The sequence below is a fragment of the Cyanistes caeruleus genome, chromosome 9 (genome assembly GCF_971803275.1).
Source record: "Cyanistes caeruleus chromosome 9, bCyaCae1.hap1.1, whole genome shotgun sequence".
Taxonomy (NCBI): Eukaryota; Metazoa; Chordata; class Aves; order Passeriformes; family Paridae; genus Cyanistes; species Cyanistes caeruleus.
The window spans coordinates 25,300,560-25,322,987 of NC_141709.1; the positions used below are offsets into that span (position 1 = coordinate 25,300,560).

The following is a 22,428-nucleotide window of genomic DNA, read 5'->3' on the forward strand; positions in this document are numbered from 1 at the left end:
GCTTCACCTCCTCTCCCTGAGGTGCTGCCAAGGCGAGGCAGGGGCTGCCTGCAGGCAGCTGCCTGCAGCAATGCCTTTGAACACATCCTGCTGCTGTGCACGTGTGGGGCTGTGTGCTCAACACATGGGCACAGGGATCAATCTGAGACTGACTTGAAAGGGGGGAGCAAGATTCGTGGAGTGATTTATAAACTTGTAAGGAAAAGCACAGACCTCAGAGAAAAAAAAAAAGAAAAAAAAGTAAAATCCCTCCTCTCCTCCCGCTCCTTTCATGTCAAAGCACCCAGCAGAACTCCTGACTGTATCATCTGGTTCTTCTTAAAATGCTTGGTTATGATCAGAAGCAGCAGCATATTTCCCCAGGGCCTCTGCTGCCAGGTTAGGTTGCCTGTTTTTGTGGGCACATCCAAAAGTCTGGAAAACCTGTGGGAGAATCAAGCCTAAAGAAGGGGAGCAGGAGCCTCAAGTCACCAGCCGTGGTGACAAATCCTAAACCCCTGAGTTGGTGCTGGTGTTGCTATCTTGATGGTTAGTTATGCAGGAGGGAAACTGCACCCTGGACATGAAGAGCATCCAAGTGTCTCTGCTATCCTCACTTGCAGGCATGAGGTAACCACAGGGCAGCAGAAGTCCAACCTTTCCAGGCCTGGACATAGATATCCTAACACAGGGAGTCCTAGCTAGGAGCAGGGGATGGGCACTAACAGATGGCATCCCTAGGGCCAGGGGTCTCAGGTCTGGCTGGACATGGTGCCTCTGCACACCACAGAGGTCCTTGGCTGTTTATTAGGGCCAGTCATCCTCCTGAGCAGCTCTTCCCAGGACAGGGGGATTCCAAACTTCTCCCCAGAGATGAGAGATGGGAGAGATGACCCATTTATTTAACTGTGGAAATGCTGCAAAAAAGGTGGTGCTCTGGCCAGGACTTTTAATGGTGGTAGAAGAGAGCACTGGGATACTCTGGAGTTGACAGTCCTCCAAGCATTGACTTGTTTAGGAAATTCCAGCCTTTCCAAGACCTATCCAGTCTCTGTCAAAACAGTGCAATACATGGGCTGATGTCTGAAGTGTGTCATGGATTGAGGAAGCAGATAGGGACGCTCTCAGCATCAGCTGTTTCCCAGTCCCAGAGACAGAGATGGGTTTTAATGGACAACAGAGTGCAACTGTGTTCTCCACCTGGCTCTGTGACACCCTGGAGCCCGGGGCAAACCATCCACCCATCTGTGCCAGGATAACAGCCCTTCTTGCAGGCAGGGAGGGCTGCAGGGTGCCCAAGGCCTGGCAGACAGAAGGCAGATGACAGCTCTGTGTGTGCCTGGGACCTGCTCTGGCAGAGGATGCCTGTCACAGGGACAGGCAGGTCATGGTCCTGGAGCAAGGGGCTGGGTAGAGGGCTGGGCCAGCAGACATTATTGGACTCATGCAAATCTGTATGGATGGAGTTTATAAACCAGAAATCACCCAAATGGAGAGCAGGAACCTCTTTGCACTGCTGCTGTGCCCAGTGGCCCTACACACTGCAAAAGATTCCGTGGATGGCAAACTCCAAGCCTGTCTCCACTCCCATCCCTGCTCTAAAGCTGAAAAGCATCCCAGCTTCCCAGCAAGCATAGGAGTGAGGCAAAAAGGGGAGCAGAGACAGAATTAAACATGCACCAACCTCATGGCCCGCAAAGCCAGCTTGTATGCCAGGTCAGCATCATGGGGCAGCAGGGCAGAGAACAGGTATTTGGCAAAGGTGTGCATGGGGACGCTCTCTCGGTGGATGACTTCTCCCAAGCCGCTGAAGGGACCACCTAGGCAGAAGCAGAGCCCATCAGCCATAATCAGCACACCAGGATCTCTAGCTGGGGTTTGCAATACCCCAAAGCTTTGAGGATCTGCTGTTCAGCTCCCTGACGTGTTTCTCAAGTTGGATCCAGGGATGCTCTCTCCTTTTTTAAAAGATAAGAAACTGAAGCCACGTGCTTAGCACCCTTCTCCATATTGCCTATTAGGTCTTTTAGGATTTTTAGGGATGTCAAACCCTTGCTTTGCCAGGTGATGGGGCAGAGCAGCTGTCCCACAGGCTCTGCACCACATCCTGAGAGGAAGAAGCACGATGGGCATAAATTTTGAAAAGGGCACCTCACAGACAGTTGCCAATACTCAGCTAAGATGCAAAAGTCAGCTAGAAGAGCCAAGTCCCCACCTTCTAGCAGCAAGATGCACTGCTTCCGCAGGGTCTGCACCAGCACCGGGTCCAGCTCCAGGTCCTGCAGCCGGGCAATGATCTGCTCCTCATTGCGGCACACCTTGTCCTGGGCATAGAGACCTTCAGGCATCACTCTCTGCTGACCCATCCCCATCAGGGCCACCTCTAAGGCCAGGGACAGGTAGGACTCGTCACCATCTTGGCTGCCAGTCACGACGGGCACATGTTGATACACTGGCGGTTTGGAGTCCCCAGTGTCTGAAAGGAGGGAGAGGAGGTGCAGTGGGGTTAAAAGAGTCTTCCCAGACAACAGATTCATTGCAGAGACAAATCTCACTTCAGAAGCAAGACCCACACTTCCCTTCCTGCCTGCTTTTAGTTACCCAGAAATGGCAGATGAAAGCTCCCTGAGGGAGACATGGGCATCTGCCTCCCTTCCTGCTCTCACTAGGAGATGCAGGAGACCCAAGACATGTGCAACAGGATGCACACCCAATACCAGAGCCTTCCCATGGACCTGCTCTGCTTTGGCTGCAAACCCTGAGGCTGAGAAAACTCTACTTTCAACTCACTATCTTCCTTGTCTGCACTGCAGCTCTGCCCTGGTGCTCCTGCCAAGGTGGAGAGGGATGACTCAGAGTCCAGGTGTCCAGAGCCCCAGATCTGCACCCACCTCAGCCACAGCCACCAGGAATGGATCCAGAAGGAGCACTTGGTACCTGAAATTTCAAGGCAATTTTCCTCTTCTAATCTACAAGCTTCGGTCAGGGTGAGAAAGAGGCAGCCGATGGGGTTCAGAGGGTGGCCTACCCAGCCCTCCAGGTTGGTGATGGTTGTTGCTCCTCGTTGCAGCAGCTCTGGATAAAATAGAATAGGATGATGTTAAAAGTAAGGAATTTAAAGACAAGTTCTGCATCCAGAGAGGCTTCTGAGACCAGAGGCATTTTCTTATCTCGCAGCTTGGGTCACAGGGACCTCTAGGGCCAGCTCTGGCATGGTAGGTAGTTCACAAGGGCAAGGAGCAGCAAGGAGCAGCCACTCTGCACAGACAACTGAGGGAGCAGCTGTCAAAATAGTGTCCCTAAGGCCACATAAGATACAGCAACTCATTCTCTTTTCCAAGAGGACATGAGGGTCTGCAGAATCCCAAAGATAAGGTCTTCAGCGTCAGACCTGCAGCTCATGGACTTATTTGCAATAGTAGCCTGAATGTTTTGGAAACACAAGCAGAAATCTCTCCTGAGATGACAGACTTCCAGTAATCTTTAGAAATTCCATCTTTTGGTGATCTCAAGCTGGTTGAGCTGGCAAGGACCAGGAGTCACTGACCTTCAGCAGCACTGCAGTAACTGACCCCGGATCCTTGCCAATTGCAACTGCAGAAGGAGGAACACTGGGCTTGTCTCCTGGTACTTTTACTCGGGAAATCCAAGGTGGAAGTAGCACACACAGAGAGTTACTGCTGCTCTGCAGTCAGGCAGCGCCTCTTTAATGTGGGCAGCACTTGCCTGGCCAACCCTTACAGGCAACCAGACACAGCAACAGTGGGAACAAGAAAATCCCTACTGCAGCAGCCTGAAGCCAATATGTGGGCAGCTCTGTCCTTAGCATGTGGGTATCAACTCAGCCTGACTCAAGCAACTCAGTTTGTCTTTCTAGGACATGAGTAGTCCCCTGCAGTGCTGCCCATCCTCTACCTCTGTCACTCTGAATGGGGCACCACAACTCTAACAGAATCACAGAATTGCTGGGTTGGAAGAGACCTTCAAGATCATCGAGTCCAACCCATGTCCTAACACCTCAACTAAACCATGGCACCAAGTGCCACATCCAATCTTTTTTTAAACACATCCAGGGATGGTCACTCCACCACCTCCCCAGGCAGACCATTCCAGTACTTTATCACTCTTTCTGTAAAAAAACTTTCTCCAAATATCCAACCTATATTTCCCTTGGTGCAGCTTGAGACTCATTAAGCTTGTGTCCTCTCATTCTTGTCTTGTTCTGTCAGCTGCTGCCTAGAGAAAGAGACCAACCCCCACCTGACTACCACCATCTTTCAGGAAGTTGTAGAGAGTGATAAGGTCACCTCCGAGTCTCCTTTTCTCCAGGCTAAACATCCCCAGCTCCCTCAGTCATCTAAACATCCTTCCTAAACTGAGGGGCCCAGAACTGGACACAGCACTCCAGGTGTGGCCTCACCGGGGCCCTGTAAGGGGAAGAATGATCTCCTTGCTCCTGCTGGCCACACTATGCCTGATACAGGCTAGGATGCTGCTGGCCTTCTTGCCACCAGGGCACACTGCTGGCTCATGTCCACCCAGCTGTCACCAGCACCCCCAGGTCCCTTTCCACCTGGGCACTGTCCAGCCACACTGTCCCCAGCCTGTAGCATTGCAGGAGGTTATTGTGGCCAAAATGCAGGACTCCGCACTTGGACTTATTCAGCATCATCCCACTGGACTCTGCCCATCCATCCAACCATTCCAGGTCTCTCTGCAGAGCCCTCCTACCTTCCAACAGATCGACACATGCTCCCAGCTTAGTGTTGTCCACAAATTTACTAATGAAAGACTCAATACCCTCATCTATGTCATCAATAAAATACTGAACAGACCTGGCCCCAGCACAGACCCCTGAAGAACACCAGTGGTCACTGGCCCCCAGCTGGATGCAGCACCATTCACCACCACTCTCTGGGCCCAGCATCCAGCCAGTTCCTAACCCAGCACAGAGTGCTTCTGTCCAAGTCCTGGGCTGACAGATTTTCCAAGAGTGTTCTGTGGGAGAGTGTCAGAGGCCTTGCTGAAGTCCAAATAGACAACATCCACAGCTTTTCCTGCACCCACCAGGTGGGTCACCTGGTCATAAAAGGAGATCAGGTTGGTCAAACACGACCCTACCCCTCCTAAACCCACACTTGCTGGGTCTAATACCCTGGCTATCCTGTAAGTGATGACACTCAGTATAAACTGCTCCATTACCTTGCTGGGTACTGAGGTCAGGCTGACTGGCCTATCATTACCAAGATTCTCCTTCCCACCCTTTTTGTGAATGGGAGTCACATTGGCCAGCTCCCAGTCATCTGGAACCTCACCAGTGAGCCAGGACTGTTGGTAAATGATGGAGAGAGGCTTCACAAGCTCGTCTGCCAGTTCCCTCATCACCCTGGGATGGATCCCTCCTGGGCCCATAGATTTATAAACATCCAGGCAGCTCAGCAGTTCTCTGACTGCCTCCTCCTGGATAACAGGGGGACCATTCTGCTCCCTGCCACCATCTTCCAACCCAGGAGGACAGCTGTCCTGAGGACAAGCCATCTTCCCACTGAAGACTGAGGCAAAGAAGGCATTAAGCACTTCCACCTTTTCCCCATCTGCAGTTACTGAGTTCCCTCCCACATCCAGTAGAGAACAAAGATTGGTCTTACCCTACCTTTTGCCGTTAATACATTTGTAAAAACATTTTTTATTATCCTTTACAAAAGCTGCCAGATTAAGTTTGAACTGAGCTTTGGCCTCTTAACTTTTTCCTACATGCTCTAGCAACACCCTTAAACAATTCCTGAGAGACCTGACCTTCCTTCCAAAGATGATATATCTTCTTTTTATTCCTAAACTCCTTCAAAACCTTGTTGCCAATCCAGGCTGGATGTTTGCCTCATCAAGGCAGAAAAGACCTTTCCAACCAACCGAGACACCCTGGCCAGACATGACAAGACACATCTCACGTTGCTCAACTCATACCTTTCTTCTGATGCTTATATATTTCCAGCTGCCTTTGCTGCTGCAGTCGCAGAGTGTTGATTATGGCAACAGTTAGTCGGAGAGCTTCTCTGGGATAACCATGGGAGCGCAGCGCATCCACCCGAGCACAGGCTGTGGGGACGTGTTCTGCAAGGCAAGGAACAGGGGGCACAGCTGAACCAGAGAACAGGCATTGACAGGATGGTACTCATGGGGCATCCTCTATTCATGTTCCCCATACCTGAGCTGAACTCCTGCTTCCTGTCTTGAATTCATCCCTTCCTCCCTGCTCCTGGAAAGGATGCCTACCAGGAATACTAGCGGGACTCCTGCCACATTCAACCCACAGCAGCCACGTCAATACCTAAATCCCCACCTCCGCAAAGCTTATCTAATGGAAGCATTTCCAACGCACCATTGCTGCAATATGACAGCTCCAACACAGGCTGTTACAACCCTGCTGCTCCTTTCTCCTAAAATCTGCATGGCTTGTCTGGATTTGCTCTCATGGCACAGGTGATGATACACAGGGTGAGGCTGTGCTCCAGCACTGTACGGGGGCACTGGCAGACTTGGGGTGATGCTTTGAACTGACTCCCTAACACCTTCATGGAGCGAGCTCTGCAGACATCCTGTCTCTTCTGCAGTTCTCCTACCTGGTGTTTTATTATTAGGAACAGTTGCATGAAACCCCCTCCCAAGACTCACAGTTGCTTAGGAATTCATCTGCTCCTGCTGCTTATTGCTCACCTGAAATCACAAGCAACTGTGGAGAGGATTATGACTGAGTGAGAAATTAGCAGGAGCAGATGACATGACATGCTGCATAACAAGCAACAAAAATCCCATTTTCCTTCAAAATGTCCTACCAAGGGGAGAAAAAAAACCCAGGCAAACACAGACAATCTGAAGTTATCATAGAGGGATAATTTATATTCCTGGAAGAGTTCAGAAAGCTCTGAAAATGCAGACAACCACCTCCACAAATGGGGTATCCACATCCCAAAGGTCACCCACAAGGAATACATGAGGAAGAGATTTCAGAACAAACACATCTGTAAAAGAGCTTCTTGTTGCTCCATCTATTCATTTGCTAAATGGATGAAATATTCATCTTCTCACTGAATTCATCACTGGAAGTTGCTGACAAATCAGCCTCCTCTCCCAGCACTGAGACCCTGAAGAGGTGCCAAGAAAGCAAAAGCGCAAAATCCAAAAATCATGGCAAATATATCAGAAAAATAACATGCACCAACCAGCTGGGGAAAAGGGCTCACCAGTACCCAGATTAGGCTCAGGACAGGGAAACCACCACATCCCTTCTAGATGGAGTCCATAGATGCACTAACCTACCACTGCTGCCTGTGGCTGTGTGGGAAAGAGAACTCCTGCCTGAAGCTGGAAAATTCTTCCCAGAGCAGAAATATCCTCTCCTGTCTCCAACTAAGGTGCACCAACAGCCTAACATATGGGCCCTTCCTATCTCCTGGCATTAACAGCAACTTAGTGCCTGCCACTCCAGAAACTTCATCTCTAGTCAACTTTAAATATTCTTTTTCCTGGTAGCAGACCCCAGCTTCTGGAGTGGACAACAGTGCAGTGGTGGGCTTTGCCTTGTTCTATGTTCATATATTCAATTCTTGGGCTGTAGGGGATAAGTAATTCCCCTTCCTGCAGGTGGGTGGGGACTTGTATCTCCCATTTTGGGGTCTGTCTTACAGCTGACAGCCACACCAGGCTCCCACCCAAGCCCTTCATGTCGATGGTTCTCATCCCAGAAAAGGAGCTGTCAAGCGTCCACAGATCTGCCCAGGGTCATGACTTTGCAAGAGAGAACTTGTGTGGCTTGAGGTACTCGGGCTAAAAGTCTACAACACAGGAGGCCTCTGGACTTGCCTAGCCAAATATACCTTAAACTCCCATGAGGCTTAACTGGACTGACTGTTAATTGCCTTTAAGTGAAGACTAACAAGAAGGTGAGAGCAGGAAACAGAAAACCCAGAGGATACAGCTGTACTTTGCAGTCAATTTTCAAGAGACTAAGTGTCCAGACCCCCTGTACTGGAAACAGTGAGAGGTTGCTCTGGTGACACCTAAACACTGGCAGGATGAAAAGAGACATGATGTGCTTGGTCCAAACTGCCCAAGACAAGCCCAGACTATAAAATCTGGAGATTGCTCTAAGGACTATGACTTGGGTGTGGGTAGGCACTGAATTCTTCTGCTCCCCCCACTCCTCAGTTTAAGCACCAGGGTAGCAATTTCAGCCTAGGATGCAGAAACTCGCAAGGACCCAGGACAGCCTCAGGTCAGTCCTCTCCACGAGCAACCCTACCCACACAGGCCATGAGGGGCTGCTGGTTTGGACGCTCACCCAGCCACAGTGGCTGTCCCTGGGAGTTGAAGAGGAGGCTCTCGCCCTCCCGCTGGTAGGAGGGGGACACGTAGAAGTCACTGCTGATGATGCGCTGCAGGTGGCTGTCCTGCCAGTGGAGGTCACAGCCCTCGATCGCCCGGGTGAACACGGTTCGTCTGGGCCTGGCCAGTGAGTCTGCAAAGAGAAAAACCATCAGTGCCCTGGTGGAGCAGGGGCAGCCTGTTCCTCCTGCCAGACATGACCTCTCAGGGCAGAGCTCTGCCTTTACAATGAGAGCAAAACCTGGTCTCCAAGATGGACATGGGCTCTAGCTTTGGATACCCCTACTGACTACCCCATCTCTGAGGAAGGCTAATGTCTCCTCAGACAGCATTGCTAACTTGCTAGAATAGCTGACTTGGTCAAAGAGGTGAGAAAAGAGGAAGGGACCACCCACTCGTTTGTTTTATGACCACAATCCACTGTCACACACAAGGCTGACGCCTTGAAACCTGGCAGTGCACTCCCTCCCCTGTGACACTGAGCATGCAGGCAGCTGCCCCGGGGTCAGGACTGGGCTTCCTTAGCAGTACTGCCCTGCAAACACCATGAGCTCTCCTCCTCTGCTCCAACACAAAGTCTCAGCTTCACTGAACTGCAGCTTCTTAGATCAGCAGCACCTGAAGCCACGAAGGGAAGCACACAATTGTGTCTTATCTGCCCACGGGTGTTGGGGGGGGGAACCATCACCCTCCAGCAACCTCTGTGGGCTGCGTGAGAGGGCTGGAAGGGAGGAGACAGCATCGTCTGAAACCCCACTGCTGCCCTGCACCAGATATCTGCACTCCTCTTCAGAGCTGCTCTGTAACTTCATGGGCATTTCTGAAGCTACTAAATGCTGGATTAACATTTCACCCCATCCAGACCGATCAAGACAAGTGGTTTGCTATGAGGAAAAAACCTGTCCAGAGCAATCCCACTATCACTCCAGCCACACTGGATCATGAAGGCCAAACACAGCTAGCAGGCTGCAAAACTGGAAGCCCCAAAGGGGGTGCAACGCTCCGTGTTAGGTCCTGCAACCCACAAGAGGGGCCGAGTTAAATGCATTCAAGGGTGGAAAACAAAAGGCACTGTTCAAAGCTGATCCAGGGAGGCTGGGTAAACATGCTCCGGAAACGATGGCAACAAGCAATTAGCTGGAATGCTGCAGGCACCCTGAGGTGGAGAGAAATTAAACAGGTGCTTGTATGTTGAGAACCAAGCCTGCTCACTTTACCAGGAAGGATTTCAAGAATCAGCTGTTCTTCAGTAATAAAAGAGGCTGTCAACAATCTGGAGCAGTATTTGCATATGCACAAACACGAACCCCAGGACACCTCCAGGATCTGTGCTGCTTTCAGTCCATTTATTGGGAGAGGCAGGAGCACAGGGAGAAAGGGACATCCCTGGCATGTGCCTTGGGAACTCCCTGCAGCTCTAAAAAAAGTGACCTGTTCAACCCTAGCAACCTTCCCCAAATGCCAGAGCAAATCCTTGGGAGAGTTGGGAACGCCACAGGGGTAGTCCTGGGGCTGGTACAAGACATGGAGCAAGGCCAGGTTTAAATTAAGCTGCTCCCTGAGGAAGAGCATAGGGCCATGCAATCCTGGCTACTGCTGGCGTGGTTGGCAGGACAGTCACGCTCCCAAACTGGTGCTGAGGGACTAATCCCACCCAGAAGAATGAAGTTCCCCCTTAGGCAGGGCTACTGTCCCCCTCTCCTCCACCCACTTTGGCCACACATAACACACGGAAGAACAATCCCAGTGCAGCAGACAGAGGCATGTGAAGAGCAATAACTTTCAATTAATGTCTACTTCAGGTAAAAGGAAGAAGAAAGAGTGCTTAAGTTTAAAGGGATCAAATGCTTTGTCAGCGGTTGAGAAACTATTTTAGCACTAAGGAACAACCCCTTAACTACACTGCTCTGTCTGTGCTCTGCACTTGAACTGTGTTAACATTCCTGGCTAATGACTTCCCTACCACCTGAGTCACTGCCTTTAAGTGAGGCTTAAGGGCTGGGAAATGGGCTCTGCACCATCTCCAGCTCCTCACTTTCACATAACAGCCGGGACTTCTGAGCTCAGCTCAGCTCTGTTGCAAGCACCATTGTTTTCTTGTATTACCCCATGCCCAAACGTGCACAGACTGCAGGGGTCTAAACTGCCCCGAAGTTAAATTGCTTTAAAACAGTCTCTAAACTCAAAACACCAGCAACTCTACCCTGTGGCAAAGAAGCAAACATTTATATATAAAACCAGAGGCTGTGAAGACAAATATTTTGTATTCCTATGACTTGCAGAAATATCACCAGCTGCTGTAGCGAGTTCTCTCAGCTTTGGGGTGAGTTTTGACCTGGACCCAACCCCTGTGCCTGTCAGCTGGATTTCCACTCCCTGCCCAGACTCACCTTGGCTGTGACCGGAGCTCTGCGTAAGCGCGTTAGTGATGTTGGGAAGCTCGTTACCGTAATTGCCATCTTCCAGGGGACAGACGTCCATCTCGCCCCACTTGCGCAGCTGCCGGAGCCAGCAGGATTTCTCTTCCAGCTTGCAGTGCGGGTTTAACACCACACACACCCACAGCGCCCCTAAACAAAGCCAAGAAATCACGGAGGTGCCACCGCCATGTGTGCAGGGCAAAGCTCTCCGGCCGCCTTGCTCGCCTTGAGAGCCTGAAAGGTTCCATCGAGGTTTGTAAACTCATTTCAGCATAATGCATGGACCCAGGAGGGGGATTTACGCAGCTTTTAAATAAGAAGGAAATTAACTCTATCCCAGCTGAAGCCAGGACAAAGTAAAACTCCTCCATAATGAAGCTAAATTATAATCTCATGAGATGGGGGACAGTGAGGAGGAGGGAAGGAGAGAGCGGCTGTGTATGAATTTGTGAGTGCTTCTGTCTGCCAGGACAAATCTAGTGTTTGAACTACACATCAAAGCATGCATAAAAACACCCTGGCAAGCTGCAGAGTCTGTATCTCCAAAGACTAACCTGATTCTGATCCTACCCACGTTCCAAGCGCTTTAAAACCCTCTCTGAATGCTATTTCATCTGCCATTGTTCTTCAGGCCATTTGCATTCAACTATTTAAAAAGGAGATTTGGTGTATTTTCTTTCTATTTTTTTTTTTTCTTTCTTTTTCAATCCCTAGTAGCCCCCAGCCTGCACAGGAACCAGCAGAGGAACCTGGAGCTTGGCTTGATGTCTTGCAGGCAAGAGCCCTCCCTGATAGGGGCCCTTTGGATCCCACAAGCCAAATTGCTCACCGGTAGGACACCCACGCTGACACCCTCTGGGTCAACCATGGGACCTCCCATGATGCTGATGATGCTGTCTGCTGTGCAAGAGGCAAAACCAGGACCAAGGACATCTGTCATCATTAAGATCCAGCTCATCCTTTGATAAAACAGGGCTGATGCTGGTGCTAACTGAGCCTTGCAGACTATTCCAGGTCACTCACTGCTAGGATAAGGGCTACAGCAACCTAAGTAAGTGCAAACCTGTGAATTCTTCTCTAGCTAATTTCATTTCTACCTAAATTTCCCTGCAAGGCTGCCAGGATGCAGCATGTCCCCTCCCTTGTGCTTCCCTGCAGGGTGGGATGTCTGTGGGCTGCCACAGCTGCAATGTGAGTTATCCCCAGGGATCCCCTCAGGCTGAGCAGTTCCTGCTGCTCCTCCCTCTGCCCATGTCAAATCCTGTCACACATGGGACAGCTCATCTTCCTGCAGAAACAGCTTCCCTGCCTCTCTTCCACGGGCTCAGCAGACACCTGGAGCACCTTCCTTCTCCCTGCCCAGCCTACTGCTGTCCCTCACCTCCCCATCACTCCCAGAGCCAAAGTTCCCATCCCAAAGTGACAGCCAGTGGCACGACAACATCACCCAACATGCCTCCACTGCACAAGGAGATTCCTCCACAAGCCCAAACCACCTCCCTTGCTGGCTGTGTTCTGAGCAGCAGCTCCCCAGCTGCACAGCCCTGCCATTGAGCCAAACAGCCCCAAGCAAGGCTGCAGATCTGACAGGAGCCAGAGCAGCAGGCCCCTCTGCCAGACAACGCAAGGCAAACTCAGGCTGGGCAGCGATGTCCTGGCCCTGGCTCTGCTCTGGTGCCTCTCCACTCCTCTGCATTACAGCTGAGCTTTGGTGGTGCTTTTGGGGGGTGCATGTCCCCAGATCAATCCTCTGCCAGTTGGAACTTGTGGACTTGTCTGGTTCAAAACATTAGAAAGGCTTTGGAGGCTGTGCATGTCTGGCTCCTTGGAGCCACCTGGCTTGGCAGGAGAGACATCACCGCATCACAACGCAGATGGTGGCAGCAGCATCACATCCAGGAATGGGCATGGGAAAAGCAATTGCAGGCACGAGCATCAGCAAATGTCCAAAGCAGCCCTTGCCCGGTTCAACTCAATCTCTGCTCCCAGGAAACCCCACCAACACCTCACTTCTTTCTGATGAATGGAGGGATTAAGATTTTTGAGATGAAACATCAGCACTTAATTAACGTGTAAAAGAGGTACCTCCTTAGGGGCCATCAGCTCCAGAAAATGAGTCTTCCTTAAGGAAGGGGATAGAACTTCCTACCTCCTCGGGTGGCCATGAGAAAAAACCTGCACTCAACTCTGGATGTTGGGTATTCCCTTCCCATCAGCGCTCCTGCCTGTTGTCATTGCTCTTCTTCGCCCACTTTGGGGCTGCTTGTGTGAAAAGCAGCCTCGGGCAGTTTCAACTCACGCCTCTGAGGGTGCACAGAGCTTGGCTGACAGGCAGTAACAAGGCCTGGTGCTCCAGCTTCACCGCCCCCAGGAATGGGATGCACCCGCTGGATTTTTGGCTCCTACAGCTCTGCTAATATGCGTTCCTTGGAAGCCTCATGACTTTGCTGCCTATTTTTGAGAGCCCTCTGAGGCATCCTTTGCATGCCAAAACATTATGCCCCTGGGCTCTCCTGCAGAAAGAACAATGTGGTGGGGAGGTGGGAAGCAGGAGGGAAGTGAGATTTGCATCTGTCTCGGTCATGATAATTATCTGGGAGATATAATAGAGTGGTTTTCTGAGCCCTGTGGTCAAGTGACATCAGCTGACAGCACAAGTGACTCCTGTCCTGAGCCGAAATGCCACACCAGGTCAGACTCCGTGTCTCTTCACATGCTGCAGAAACCTTCATCTGAACTTTCTGATAGCAGGAGGTTAAGTGGGGAACAAAGCGGCAGATCACGATTAAGCTAAGCCTCTAAACAAAAATGCTTTTTGATGACGGGGCTGGGTGCAGGGACAGGGGGGTCAGAGCCTTCCCAGCCCAGTGGTCCTGGCTGCTGGCCCCAGAGAACACAGGCACTCCGATCCCGCGCCCAAGTTTCCCAACCATCAAAGAAATTCTCCCGTTTCCCACAGGGTCGCTCCCCGGTTTAATCTACTGAAATTCCCCACTGTAAACAAGTGGCCGAGATAAATAAACCCGTCTCCAGGCAGATTAAGGTCAGGCTGCACTTCAGCTGGTTTTTCGTCTATTTTTTGTAATTAGGCTTTAATCGTAAGTACTAATGCGCCAGGGCAAATACTCCCACGCCGCTGAGCTCTCCATCCAGCAGATCCTTCCTTTGGCTCCCCAGCAGACGGGGCAATAGAGATTCAGTTGGCAGCACATGCACAAGTGAGCGATCCCGTTTTTATTTTCATTTTCTTTTTTTTTTTTTTTTTTTTTTTTGTAACTCTGAAATCCTGCAAAATCCTTTACATTTTCCCCAGCATAAATCCACAATCTTCTTTAAGGCTGATCTTCTTCCAATCCCACGCAAGTCTGTGATGGAGTCTTTGCTAAAATCGATGATTAATTATTAAACACGTGCCCAAAATAATTTCCAAAAGGCCCATTTTTTGCTTCTAAGCGGTGGAGGATTGTGCTCTGTGCCAGAGCTTCCCATGGCAGCTGGCAACAGGCCCCTCATCCCTCTCTTCAGCAGTAATGGTAACACCAGCAGCTTTGGCACCCACAGGCAGTGGTATGTGGTGCTTCCACTGCCCTATGTGCCCCAGCTACTGTTACCCACCCAGGGATGGTTTAGGACACCTCTCTGCATTCCTGATGTTTGTTACTGGTGAACACCTCCAACTCAGAGCAGCTCTGGTCTCTCCGTGCCCCCACAGCTCCTTCAGAGATATGCTCTGCTCCTACAGTAAACACTGCCCAAGGCCAAACGCAAAAGGCTTCTGTAAAATGAAGGAATAATTCCTGCTTTGAGTACAGCCCACGCCCATCCTGGAGCTGCTTCTTGGAGCATCACCGTGTCCTCTGCAGGAACTTCTCTTCAGCATGGAGGTGCCCAGACCCTCACGTGTGACATGCCTGCACCAGGCGAGCTGCTCTGACGTGTGTTGGCTGGCACCACACTTCCCCTGCTGTCGTGTTGATCCAGCACTGGTAGGGTCCTGACATTGCCCAGCCACTTTGCCATCTGCCAACAGGGACGTGCTGCCACCTCCTCCCACTCCGCCGACCAAACCTGCACCGACCTGGTCCTTGTACAGTTAAGCCAGGACCGAAACCCAACCATTCTCCCCTTGCCTGTGCAGGAAGGGAGGGAGGGCTCTCGTCTTGGATAGCAGCTTGGAAATCTGGCCAAATAATCTGTAATTTTAAGCAAATTGTTTCCTGCGTCCAGGCCTTCCCACACACCCATCCATTCATGTATCACCAATGTGTTTGCTTTCTTCCATGTGGAAATTCTGGCTTGGTGGACTTGGCCACCTCTCCAGGATCCTTGCATATCCAATTGTCTAGCTGCAGCATCCCAAAATCCTGGAAATATCTTCTTGGCAAGCAAGCACAGATGAGCTCTCCAGAGCTGGTGTGGTTATTTCCATCCAGGAAACTTCATACAGAAACAAGACATCCCACCCCTGCCCAGATCTTGTCTGCATAGTTTGGCCAGGTTTCCCAGCCTCATTTCTATTTGCATTTTTTGGGCACTTGGTAGGTGGGTATGTGATTCCCAGCTGCAGTCTCAGATGTTCCAGATCCCAGACCATCCTAATCCTTCCTCCAGCTCTACCACATCCCTTTGGTGCCAGTCCATCAGCCCATCTGCCCTTGCCCTTGCACAGTATCTCCAACCAGCAGGCTGCAGAGGAGCTCAAACTCACTCATCAAGCTATGGCTCAAGTCAAACTATTCACCCAAGATCCCAGATGTCCAGGACAGCCCAGAACTGTAGGGTTAACATACAACCCTACTCCCCAAGCTCACGTCATCTAAATGTTTTATTCTAATGATATTAACAGTGTCAGCCAGCTGAGCTGGTGTCTAAGGTGCTTAGCTAGAATTACCCAGAACTGCATTTCCCTCTCAGCCAGGCTCTGTGCTGCCCATCCTGCCCCCCTCACCCTGGAAACGTGTACCACAGCAGGCAGAATCTGTTAGATGTGATGAGACTTGAGAACCTGCCTTTCCCTCTCTGGATATTGTTTCCTCCAGGAACAGCACTTCCACATCCAGGCTACATCCAGCCCCTGGGGCTCACCAGCTCTGCATCCTCCCTCACAAAGGCTTTGGGGCAGCTCACCAAACACCAGCCTGCTGGAAGCATGGGACCAGCAACACACTGCACACCTGTCATCATTGATCCCTTTGCAGGAGAGAGGCAGGTTTAAGGTTTTGAACTGTGTGGTTTGGGCCTGATCCAGCTGTCTCACAGTGATTCCCCAAAAGGGGATACAGTAAGGTCCTGGCACGTCTCAGGGTCTCTGCTCCCAAAAAAGAGCCCCATTGTGCCTCTGTAATGATGTCCATTGGCCCAGGAGCCCATGTAACTCTGCTCCTCACTGCAAGGCAGTGACCCTTACCCAGCTCATCCCAGAGCTGCCGGCACTTCTCTGTTATGCCCGTCCCCTGCTGCCTCCAGAGGGAGAGCCGAGGATCAGCCATGAACTGCTCTGTTATCAACGTCAGCATCCTGGCCCCGTTGGAGTCCCTCATGCGCAGCATCTCCCGGACCTGGAAAGGACAAAGAGAGAGTCTTGGGTGAGACAAACCGGGGTCCCTCAGAGGTGTTTAAGACATGTTCACCTGGCTGGCAACCCACAGCTCCCTCAGCCCGAGGGTCCAGACTGTAAATACATACATACATACGTGCATGCGTGTGTGTGTGTGTGTGTGTGTGTAATGTGGAGTCACACATTATAACCCTCATGCAATGGCTGTGATGAGGCTGATTGGAGCCCAATTGAGTAGCAGTCACAGCCAGGCTGTGAAGGAGACAGAACATGAAAGCAAAACCCTTCTGCAAAGAAAGAAGAGCCCATAGGTTGGTGAGATTTATGGGTTATGGTCCTACCTTCCCATGGTCTTGGTAGGCTCTGCAGGGTTGGCTTTTTCCCCACTGTGCTGAAGGGGAGATGGGGGAATGCCCTTCCTTGCACAGGGATTACAGCACTCATGGGAGGAAGGGACCAGCTAGGACAGCAGGTGAGACAATCCAGGCCTGACCCAAAGCCTGGATTACAACAGCCTGCTCCGCGACAGGGCGAGGAGGCACTGGAGCAGAGATTCCCAGCTGTGATGGGCACCATGCCAGGACAGCCAGCAAGTGCCAACTACGTGACACTCTGAGCAGAGATGGGAGAGAGCAGCCAGCTCCTCACCTTGGCAAACATGGAGTTGAGCTGCTTCCCCGAGCCGTAGTACCCTCCCTGAGATAGGAACAGCTTCACCTGCTCTCGGACCTGCTCCTCGTCCAAGTGCCAGCAGTTCTCGTCATCGATGCTGGCCCCAGCAGTGGGGTCAGGAGCACCTGAGAGGATGGGGGGAGAAGAGAGACAACCATGTTTATGGCATCAGGGTCAGCAGTCCCACTAGCAAAGAGTCGACCTATCTCTGTTTTATTAGGGACCTACCTTTACTTTATCAGCTCAGGTAACAGAAAACCAACTTGATTCCTCGTCAGTGAGCCCAACTGGCAGCACTGTGCTGTCCTAACACAGTGGTGGTGGCAGCAGCCATCCGGAGGGATCCTGACCACAGGGCTAACGTTTGCATGGCCCCTCACCCTCTGTATCCCATGTGAAATGAGGCTGAGGAAGACCAGGGATCTGCCTTCCTCCAAAGCCCCAGGAGTGCAGGCAGCACAGCTGCAGAGCCTGGAGCACTCTGCGGCTCCAGGGATTGCCCAGTATGCTCCTGCTCCTACTCCACATCACCAGTTTGTTAAAGCATCAGTAAAGCTCCAGTTCCTGCAAGCACTTCCCCATGTCTGGAACAGTCTAACAGAGGTACTACTGCACTTGGGCTCCAGAGCCCTGGGTTAAACACCTGGTCCTGCCCCTTACTTGCTTTAGGACAGGGGACAAGTCCCCGGGCATCACTGTACCTGCCTGAGAGAGACCCCCCCACGGGAAAGAAAAAAGAATCAATAATCCTTCCAAGAGCAAACTGTGACCAGAGCAGGGCCTTTGGCAGACACACATATGCGTTCACAGGCTGCTATTCTTCCAGAGAACAAAAGAAAGAAAGAAAACCCACGACTGATTTAAACAAGTTGGACCAAATTTCCTTGCCTTGCCCCTTTTGATTCCCATTTTCCCACCCAAGCACTAACCTACATCCCAGCCGTGGGTTCCAGGGCTCACAGGACAGGCAGCAGCACAACTCCAGTAAGCAGCCAAGAGTACAAAATGGAACAGAAACTCGGATTTTTAGCTGTCTGCTTTTGGGTCCTGCTCTACAGAAACTCCTTAGGGAAAACCAGTACCAAGGAGGGACTGCTGCAGCTGGAGGATGCTCCATTCCACATTGGCCTGCTTCTCCTAGCTCCCTCTCAAGAGAGGAAGAGGGTCAGCACAGGAAGAGCAAAGTGCTGCATGAGAAGCCATGGGATGCTGTAGCTGACACATTCCCAATTAAATCTTCATGACGTCTTTTCCAAAATTGGGATCTGGCCAGGGAGCAGACATCACCTTCCCATAAAGCCAGTCTGGGATGCTGTGCCTTGTGTGTTGCTGAGCTAGGAGCTCAAATACAATTAACAAAAATTGTGCTCCAGGATGCCTGTTCAGCAGGGCAAGTATCTCTTCCTGGCTTGTAAGCTAGACAACATCAACCTCAGGGGTTCTGCTCCTCCAGCAAAGGCTGAGAACACTCCTGACCCGCTAAGATACAGTTATTTGTATTTTATGTCCTTTACAAAATTACTTTAATTTCTGCTAACAATCACTGCCTGAGAGAAGTTCCAGCAAGCTCTAGGCATGCTGAAGGGACAGGATGCTGCTGCTCCCTCTGCAGAATAATTTACAGTCGACACAACCACATAATTGGGACGAGAGCTGAAGCAGCAGAAAGGAAATCACAGTTCCTGGATGAACATGAGGACTTTTGCCACACATGCCCTGATCCTGATCCCACTCCCCTGCCACAGGCCTGGAGAAGCAGTTAAACCCTGAGCCCCCTGCAAGGGGCAAGTCCTGCTCAGTGTACCACCTGAGTTAGCTCAGAGTCCTGCCATAAGCCAAGAGGGAAAATCACAGCCAGGGACAGGGACAGTCCATGAGTTTTTCTGTGCCTTTTCCTTCCCTCCCCCAGCCTCATCCTTATCTCGCAGATAAAGAGCAGACAAGCCAGTGATTATCCCCTATCAGGAACCAATGACTAATCTGTCTACCATGAGCGCTTATCCGGCCCCATCACTAGGTATCCCAGACGCTTGCACTCTTAATATCCTCCTCCCCACCATCCTGCCCGCCACCCCCAGCTGCAGCTATCCAGAGCAGCCTCCACTGCCTCTGCAGGGTCACCTGTCTGCAGGGACCAAGAGGGCACAGACATCTGAGGTGACTCTTCCCACCAAAGCTCAGCTCATCCCTCACCGTGGCCACGACTGCTGTGACAGATTAAGGAGGAGAAGGTCGCAAAATGCAAAGAGTAGGTGGGTTTTTTGGGGGTTCCCAGGGCTACCCCTCGGTGCCTGCTGCTCACACGTAGCGTTAGCGACGGAAAGCCCAAGCAGCAAGGAAGGGAGTGTGCAGCTAAATAAAACCTCCTCCTCCCACGCAACACATTGAGCACTTCGCACGTTGGGGTTCGGGCCGTAGCCAAATTAGCAACACGCCTCCCGCGCCTCCAAATAAAGCCCAAATTTGCTTGTAAATGTATTTTTCTCTCTTATAAAAGATTCAGAGAGAGGGCTGCAATAGCAAATTCCCACACGTGCAGCACAACCCAGCAGATAACAGGCTGCCCAATTACGCTGGGGAGCTGGATAAACATTTAAGAGCAAACAACGGGATTTGTGCTGGGTTTAAATATTAATGGCAGGATTTGTCCACTTCCCCTTGCCAACGTTCACACCGTGGGGGCTTCGGCAGCGGCATGCCGTGACGCAGCTGATGAGTGATTCCATGTCTCAGCTCCAAAGGAGCTGGGAACGGCATGTAAAACAGCCCAGTGCCTGCATAACACATTTCTCATATAGCAGCATTCATGCTCCAAGGAGCCCTGTTTCAGATGTGCTGGATCTTGGTCCTGCCGGATTCAGATTTAAGGAAACACCACTGCACATCTTGAGTGGAAAGAGTGTTTCACCAGCCCGTTTACAGCTGGCTGTAGAAACTGAGATAAAAATGCAATCCATCACACCCCCAAGCTGGGCTCCCCCCGAGCTGGGAGCTCGGGGGTTTAACTGTTTGACAGCCAAGTGAGACTTGGCAAATACAACAACCGAGAAAAAAGGACTGGAAAAATCTACAAATTAGGAAACAGAGTGAAGTCAGGCATGGAAAATTCAACTCCTTGCTCAGAAATTAGCTGCCCAACATGAAGAAAACAAAAGGGGCTTCTGGACTGGGAAGCCATAGGTTTCCAGGGCTGAGGAGGCAGCAGGATCTTGTGGGTCCTGCCAAAGCATTGGCACATCCCAAATCCAAGCTCCTGAACCCAAGAAGGATACATCAGCTGAGTAGCATGGAAAGCACTCCTAGAACATCTGACTTGAAGCAGGATTTGTGATACAAAGAAAAAGGCGTGATTGTTATTTTTAGCCAGTACCTGGAGCTGATAAAGTGATGCTAAAAGCCACCCAGTGATAAAGGTGGCTGCTCCAGCATTCCCCTTATGGTCATTTCACCCGACTGTACCCAGCACCCATCAGTGGTTTGGGGCCTGGCCGTGCCAGCCCCAGGGTCAGCAGTGCCTGGAGCAGAGCTGGCCGTCGTGGTGCCCATGCACAAGGGCCATCTCATGGCTGCACATGCTGGTGTTACTGAATGCCTCCAGGCTCCTCTCCGGCGTCCAGAGAGAAAACAGATGTGAAGGATCAGCTCAGGCCGGGGGGTGGGGAAGACATGGACAAATAAGCAAACAGCAGAAAACCTTGAAGAGAAAATAACCAGGCACCAGAAAGGAAATGAACTCTAACAAGGGATTAAAAATAGCAGCAAAGCAAGGAATTCAGCTCCGCCAAGACTCCCGGTTCGTTTTCAAGTGGAGGGAAGTCAGAGGGAGCTGCCAGGGCAGCCTGAAGGTTCACATACACCTGACAGCAACGGGGCAAGGGAATCCAGACTGGCTCCCAGCATGGTGGACAGGAGCAATGTGGTCCAGCTGGTACCAGTATCTGGTGCAGCTGACTTTGGAAGCTGCTTGTCAAGCACCACACGTGCTCTGGAGTCATTTGGCAACCCCAGCAGCTCTGCAAGAAAAGGGGAAGAGCTGCCTTTCTCTGCAGCACTCAGGTGTGTTTTTTCCCTTAAGTCCACAACAGTTCGGCAAACAGGAACACGAATGTCCTGGAGATCTGACCTTCTCATCCTCCCCTGCGGGAGGGCAGAATTTCAAATAGATTTATTTGCTGCCCTCCAGACACTGTCTCGGGATGACCTGAAAGTCTAAGAGCACCTGAGGACTCCTCAAACATCAACCTTGGCTCAGTGTGACAGGACAGGCAGTGACTTCCTGCACACTGACCTGGCAGCCCACTTGCTGTGCACAAGGAGCAAGATGGGACAGTATTAGCCCAGAAGTTGAAGGAAAGCTGAAGGTGGTCAAGAATGCATGGACAAAAGGGCAGCAGGCTTCTTAAGGCTTTTGAATAAGGAGATATGCTTTTCCCATGCCAAAGCCTGAAGGACCACTCCCTTTAAGGTTTTTCCAGAAGTCCTCTCCTCCACAGAAGCTCCCAAGACCCTGCAGGACCACAGAGGCCCCTTGGTGATTCACATGGCTTGTCCTCAGAGAGAGTTGCCCCTGCACCTTGTGACAGCAGAGGTTTTGTGGCTTTTCTTACTTCTGGTTGAGAAGGGCATCCCAAGCCCTTCAATGGCACTAGCTGAGCACCACAGATACAGTGTCATCCACTGGCATTTCTGTGGACCAGACAGACCACCCCAGCCACAGCTCCTGGACTGAGGGCAGCAGCACTCTCTGCCATGTCCACATGTTGCTCAAGGTGGGTGAGTTATAGAGCTGCAAATGTGGGGTCTGCCAAAATTTCCTGCTCTTTATGCAAGGAAGGAGGGAGAACTCATCAGTGATGCATGAAAAATACCTCTAAGCCCTGAATCTTCTGGGCCAACAGGCACTGTCCCATCTTTAAGCTCTCAGAGGAGTGGAGGGAACAGGATGCCAAGGTGGCCACCACCAGATGATCCTCACTCCCTTGGGAGTCCTAGCTGTTGGATGCAAGCTTTCCAGCTGCAGCTTCTGGCTGTCCTCAGCATTCTACCCACCAGGAAAGACCAAGCAGCCACGAGTCACTTTTGCTGGCACAGTGATATCCTTGCAGCCTTGCTCTGTGCCAGGCAGCCACACTGCTGGCTTTGTCCCCTTGGGAAGGAGAATTGAAACCCACCCTGGTCTCCTCCCTCCAGCTGCCACTCCAGACGCCAAGCGTGGAGGTGCCAGACACGCAGGATGCTCTCACTGGCACACGCTGCCCTTTGCAGCCAAGCCACAGGAGCAGAAACGTGATCCACTTCAGCAGGCGAAGGTCAAGTGGGGAGCAGAGCGGCAGGCACACCTAGGCTCTGCTTGGACTGAATCCTTTGGGAACACACAAGTGCCTTGGCTGCGCTCCAAGACTCCATCATTACTGGATA

General features: G+C 51.3%; 1 protein-coding gene across 1 annotated transcript in view; it reads right to left on the reverse strand.

Moving 5' to 3' along the window:
• The window catches only part of ZSWIM5 (zinc finger SWIM-type containing 5), a 98,115-nt gene that overhangs the window by 5,757 nt on the left and 69,930 nt on the right, over positions 1 to 22,428 (reverse strand). The window contains exons 3-10 of the mRNA XM_086902175.1: positions 16,987 to 17,135; positions 16,189 to 16,339; positions 10,752 to 10,931; positions 8,318 to 8,494; positions 5,944 to 6,090; positions 2,917 to 3,054; positions 2,195 to 2,455; positions 1,664 to 1,799 (exon numbers count right to left, since the gene is read on the reverse strand). Of these exons, the coding sequence (XP_086758301.1) occupies positions 1,664 to 1,799; positions 2,195 to 2,455; positions 2,917 to 3,054; positions 5,944 to 6,090; positions 8,318 to 8,494; positions 10,752 to 10,931; positions 16,189 to 16,339; positions 16,987 to 17,135 (1,339 nt within the window). The remainder of the gene's footprint in view (positions 1 to 1,663; positions 1,800 to 2,194; positions 2,456 to 2,916; positions 3,055 to 5,943; positions 6,091 to 8,317; positions 8,495 to 10,751; positions 10,932 to 16,188; positions 16,340 to 16,986; positions 17,136 to 22,428) is intronic.